The 6,396-nt window shown below is 43.2% G+C and overlaps 1 protein-coding gene across 1 annotated transcript in view; it reads right to left on the reverse strand.

Annotated features, from left to right (window-relative positions):
• Positions 1–5,983, reverse strand: part of mindy4b (MINDY family member 4B) — a 49,030-nt gene extending 43,047 nt beyond the window's left edge. Inside the window, exons 1-2 of the mRNA XM_073038904.1 lie at positions 5,871–5,983; positions 1,210–1,237 (exon numbers count right to left, since the gene is read on the reverse strand). Of these exons, the coding sequence (XP_072895005.1) occupies positions 1,210–1,237; positions 5,871–5,983 (141 nt within the window). The remainder of the gene's footprint in view (positions 1–1,209; positions 1,238–5,870) is intronic.
• Positions 5,984–6,396: the final 413 nt, after the last annotated feature.

The raw sequence follows: 6,396 nt of genomic DNA on the forward strand, positions 1-6,396 counted from the left end.
TTGGTAGTTTAATTGGTCATTGTAAATTGTCCTGTGATAGGCTAGGGTTAAATGGGGTATTGCTGGGTGACGTGTCGAAGGGCCGGAAGGGCTTATTCTGAGCTGTATCTCAGTAAATAAATAAATGAAACCACTGGTCTGAGTGATTTCCTCTGCCATTTCAAGATAAAATTAAATTTTAAGCACAGCACGTATTAAGCACAAGCACAACAAAATTTGACAACACGTATCTCCAGGTCCTTAATCAGGCATTGAATTTACCTGTTCACTATGTTAACTGGGAAGCTAGCATACCTCTCAAATGTTGTCATTTACCTTGCTGTTGTTCAGAAAGATTACATCAGCTTCCTGCTTCCTGCAGGAAAGATGCCAACAAGCTTAAAAGGGAACAGAGGAAACTTACATGGATATTGCCAGGATTTGAGGACCCGAGTTGAACAGGTTAGGACTTTATTCCCTGGAATGCAAGAGAGTGAGGGGAGATGTGATAGACACATACTAAACTATGAAGGGTATAGTATAAGGTAAATGCATGCAGGCTTTCCCCCCTCAGGTTGGGTGAGACTACAATTAGAGGTCATAGATTTAGGGTGGAAGGTGAAATGTTTAAGGGGAACCTGAGCAGAAACTTCTTCACTTAGAAGCTGGTTTGAGTGTGAAACTAACTGCCTCTGGAGGTGGTACCAATTAGTTCAATAGTAACATTTGAGAGAGAAGTTTGATAGGTATATGGATGAGAGGGGTATGAAGCACTATGATCTGGATGCAGGCAGATTGGACTAGCAATAGACAAAGCTGGTACGGACTAAGTAGGTTGAAGATCCTGTTTCTATGCTGTAGTACTCCAGGACTCTATGGCAAAATTGGTGTCTGTGGTAATGAATTCCATAGATTCACCACCGTTTGGCCAAGGGAATACCTCCTCATCTCTGACATCCCTTGAGAACATTGGGTATACTTAAAGCAAAGGTTGATAGGTTCTTGATTAGTAAGGGCATCAAAGGTTACAGTGAGAAAGCAGGAGAACGGGATTGAGAGGTATAATAAATCAGCCATGATGGAATGGCAGAGCAGACTTGGTGGGCCGGATGTCTTATTTCTGCTCCTGTGTCTCATGGTCTTATGACTATATATGAAAATAGTAAACTATCCAACAAATTTAAGATGGGCTTGATAAATCACTCTAAACAGGACACTTAACTCCCTTACCTTCACAACGGTGTCCTTGAACTGTAACCTGTAAACAAAGTAAATATTACAATTTAGAATCCAAATCAATTTTGTTAGCAGACATTTGTCATCAGGATGAGCTCTCCACCGTCATCCTGTTGGTAGTAAAGTGCAGGTCAATAACAAAAGAACCAAGTTGAATTCCAGTTAATGGGACAACATTGGGGCCATTGCATTTTGGCCCAATTAAGCAGCTGCCTCAATTAACTGGAGTTTCATGGAAATAATTAAAAAGGCATAAAAAAGACAAACAGAGTAACAAATTATGTATTTAAATGAAATACAGACCAAACTAGAGCACTATCAATACTGCCACAGTACCATAGAACTATGTATTAGTTTTGCCCTGATTTCCTGATGGCCAATTAACCAGAATCTGTGGTATTTAAAACATACAGTAAGTCTACATTTGCCAGGTTTCCACAGGCAGCTTTATATAAACTCTTCTGCCCATCCTTGACAAAGCACCTTGAGAGTTTTCCTTCACTCAAAATGCAAGACTTTTGCACAGTACTGTAGTAATTTTATGTATTGTAATGTACTGCTGCCGCAAAAAAAATATTCATGACATATGTGAGCGATGAGAAACCTAATTCTCATGTGGGTCTCTATTGTGGAGTGAGAGTGGGAAGGATGAAGGGAACGGGAAGGCATTCTGTAGTGATCTATAAACTAATTGTTTGGGATCAAATGACCCTGCCTGGGGTCTCAGGGCTGGGCGTGTCTGCACTGCATCACCCTCCCCCCCAACCCCCGTCCCTGGTACACCTTTTCTGCCACCTGTCCCACAGCCCTCCACCGTCACCATTCACAACATACTGCCAGATTTACAAACTCGCTCTCTGGTCCACGCTGAGGAATCCAGTACTGTGCAAATATTTTAGGCACCCTAGCTATATGTATGTGCCTAAGACTTTTGCACAGTACGGTCATCTCAGGTTGGTGGATAGTGTAGGTTGCTGGAGGTTACAATGGGACATTGATGGGATGCAGAGCTGGGCTGAGAAGTGGCAGGTGGAATCATCGAATCTGCTCCACCATTTGATTATGGCTCATTTATTATCCCTTTCAGACCCATTCTCCTGCCTTCTCCCTTTGACACCCCAACTAATCAAGAATCTATCAAACTCCGCTTTAAATGTCCCCAAAGATCTGGCCTCCTCAGCCATCTGTGGCAATGAATTCACCACTCTCTGGCTAAAGAAATTCCTCCTCATCTCTGTTCTAATAGGATGACCAAGGCGATTCCGTACGGTCCCATTATAGGAAACACCTTTTCCACATCCGCTCTATCAGGACCTTCCAATATTCAATAGGTTTCAATGAGATTCCCTCCTCATTCTTTTTAACTCCAGTGAGTACAGGCCCAGAGCCACTAAATGCTCCTCATACATAAATCTTTTCATCTTGTGAACCTTCTCTGGCCCCTCTCCAATGACAACACATCCCCGCTTAGATAAGCGGCTCCAAACTGCCCACAATACTCCAAGTGCAGTCTGACACTGACATAAATCCTTGGTGCTGTTGTGACGGGTGAACTTTGGGCAGAATACAGGAACTCCCTGTTCCTCTTTAAGTTCTGCCTTGTATCTCTCACAGCTTGGAGTAAAGTTTCACCCAGCATTAAGCAATGCTGAAACTTATCAGTAATTTAATTCCTCTAAAGAGAACCGAGGGCATGAAAGCACAGCCTTTTAAATTATTAGTGCTTCCAAGATCAGGGTTTCCCTTATCTCATGATCTTGTTCATAGTAACGAAACTCTCTACCATTATAATCACAGCACCAGTTATTTCCACTCAGTGGCCACTTTATTAGGTACATCCTGCATTCAGAGAAGCTCTTCTGCACATCACTGTCGTAATGCGTTGCTATTTGATTTACTGTCAGTTTGAACCCGTCTGGTCATTCTCCGCTGACCTCTCTCGTAAATGAGGCTCTTTCGCCCACAAAACTGATGCTCACTGGATGTGTTTGTCGCACCATTCTCTGTGAACTCTAGAGACTGTTATGCATGAAAATCCCAGGAGATCAGTTTCTGAGATACTCAAATCACTCAGTTTCTCACCAACAATCATTCCATGGTCAAAGTCACTTGGATCACATTTCTTCCCCATTCCGATGTTTGGTTTGGAACAACGACTGAACCTCTTGACCATGTCTGCATGCTTTTATGCATTGAGTTGCTGCCACGCGATTGGCTGATTAGCGTTAGCTTTATTAGTCACATGTACATCAATACATCAGATCATACGGTGAACTGTGTTTTCAGCACCAATGGTCAAAGTAGTCTGAGGAAAACACACAAAATGCTGGAGGAACTCAGTAGGCCAGGCTGCATCTATAGAAAAGATTACAGTTGATGCTTCGGGCCAAGACCCTTCAGCAGGACTGGAGAAAAAAAGACTCAGAGTCTCCCTGGCCTGCTGAGTTCCTCCAGCATCTTGTGTGTGTTGCTTGGATTTCCAGCACCTACAGATTTTCTCTTGTTCGTGATTGAACATAGTCTGAGGATTGTGCTGGGCATCCCGCAAGGGCCACCATGGTCTGGTGCCAACATATCATCCCTACGACTTAATAACCCCAATCTGTATGGTTTTGGAAACTGGGAGGAAACTGGAGCACTCAGAGGAAACCCACGCGGTCACGGGGAGAATGTACAAACTCCTTACAGACAGCTGTGGGAATCAAACCCCGATCAATCTTACAGCTGGTGCTGTAAAGCCTTGAACTAACCACTACGCTACTGTGCCATACCTGCATGCTGTACCAAGTTTATTTGTTTCAAGTTCTCAGACCCCCACCCCAGGTTATGTATTGTAACATTTTGTGGACTGTCTCTGTCTGAATGATAGCTCTCCTTTTAGAATTCCTTCCTAAGGAAGTTATCTGCACAATTCTCCTCATTACACTCCAGCAGCCTATACCTTCTCTACTTGCTTAAACTATCCTAGCCCCTCACAAGGCTTCCTCACAACTGAGGAAGCTATTGATCTTCTTATCATCTCAGTTTTGACTGCAGTACATGTCTATCCACCTAAGATTATTATTGATTATAACTAGTTGAGGCCCTAACATCCCACAAGGTACTGTTTGCTAACCTGAAAATGATCCATTTAACCATTTTAGTAGTTTTGAGGAAGTAGAAGATCTACAAAAGGAAAGACAGATTAGGAGAGTGAGCAAAGAAATGGGAGATGGGATACAGTGTTGGGAAATGTATGGTCATGCACTTTGGTAGAAGAAATCAAAAGGTTGACTGTTTTCTAAATAGAGAGAAACTACAAAATACAAAAAAAATGATACACAAAGGGACTTGGGAGTGCTTTCAGCACACATGAAATGCTGGAGGAACTCAGCAGTCCAGGCTGCGTCTATTGAAAAGAGTACAGTCGATGTTTCGGGCAAGACACTCCGGCAGCACTGGAGAAAAAAGGACTTGGGAGTCCTTCTGCAGGATTCCCTGAAGGTTAATTTGCTGGTTGAGTCTGTGGTGAGTAAGACAAATGCAATTCCATCATCATCTTCAAGAGGACTAGAATATAAAAGCAAGGATGTAATGCTGAGACTTTCAAAGCACTGGTGAGGCCTCACTTGTAGTGTTGTCTGAAGTTTTAGGGCCCTTATCTCAGAAAGGATGTGCTGAAACTGGAGAAGATTTGAAGGAAGTTCACAAAAATTATTCCAGGTTTGAATGGCTTGTTATATGAAGAGCATTCGATGATTCTGGGCCCATATTCACTGGAATTCAAAAGAATGAGGGATGACCTTATTGAAACCTATCATATGGTGAAAGGCCTTGATAGAGTGGATGTGGAAAGGATGTTTCCTAGGGTGGGAGAGTCTAAGACCAGGGGACACAGCCTCAGAATTGAGGGGCATCCTTTTAGAACGGAGATGAGGAGGAACTTCTTTATCCAGAGTGTGGTGAATGTGTGGAATTTGTTGCTACAAGGAGCTGTGGAGACCAAGTCTTTATGTATACTTAAAGCAGAAGATGATAGATTCTTGATTGGTCAGGAACTGAAGGGACACGTGGAGAAAGCAAAAGATTGGGGCTGAGAGGAAAATTGGATCAGCCATGATGAAGTGGTGGAGCAAAATTATGAGGGGTATAGATTGGGTAAATGTAAGCAGGCTTCTTCCACTGGGATTGGGTGGGACTAGAACTGGAGATCATGGGTTAAGGGTGAAAGGTGAAATGTGTCAGTGGAACATAAGAGGGATCTGCTCTATTCAGAGATTGTGAGAGTCTGGTTGATGCAGGTTTGATTTCAATGTCTAAGAGAAGTTTGGACAGGTACATAGGTAGGAGGGGTATGGTGGGCTATGATCCTGGTGCAGATTGATGGGATGAGACCAATTAATATTTCAGCACAGATTAGATGTGCCTGTTTCTGTCTGTATTGTTCTATAACTCTATGACTAAGTGAAACCTGCCTTCTTTTGTATTCCCTTCCCCTGGCCACAGTCAAACCAGGGGTTCCCAACCTTTCTTTATGCCATGGGCCAATACCATTAAGCAAGGGGTCCATGGACTCCAGGTTGGGAACCCCTGGTCTAAAGGGTCTCATGTTGAGTGGGCCAGAGTTTCCAAGCAGTTAGAGAAAAGCGGATGGAAAAGGAAACAAATTGCTTTACCCTCGTTGGCTGAAGATCTCTCGCCATTTGCTGAGATTTCTGATCTTGTTGTTGATCACATCCAAGTCTTGCTCACCGAACTCGGGCTCCTGACTGCTCCGCTCCTTATTCATCTGTGAATTACAGAAACCGTCCCCTCAACAAGCAAGATCTCAGTTCCTGTGGTCTGCAGGAACTACCTTGATGTTGGTGAGACAGGCTACTTATTTAACAGAGCGACTGATCAACTAACATCAAGCCAGCTCTCAGAGCGCAGATACTTGATCATATTGTGTTAAATAATTCACTGCTTCTCATAGAATTGCTCCCTTTTCTCTGCCATCACCAAATGAATAGTTAAGAGGAAGGCAGAGATTTTTCATTCACAAGAGATTATCTGGTCTCATCAGGATAAATAATTCACCCAATGAGTCATAGCAGGGAATATTAAAGTTGTGCTCCCGGCACGTTAGCATACCATGTGGGCATGCTTTCTTGGTGTTGCAATCTGCAGCAACATTTGTGGGCTGCCTGCAGTGTATCCTTA

Source organism: Hemitrygon akajei, chromosome 3, assembly GCF_048418815.1.
Source record: "Hemitrygon akajei chromosome 3, sHemAka1.3, whole genome shotgun sequence".
Lineage (NCBI taxonomy): Eukaryota > Metazoa > Chordata > Chondrichthyes > Myliobatiformes > Dasyatidae > Hemitrygon > Hemitrygon akajei.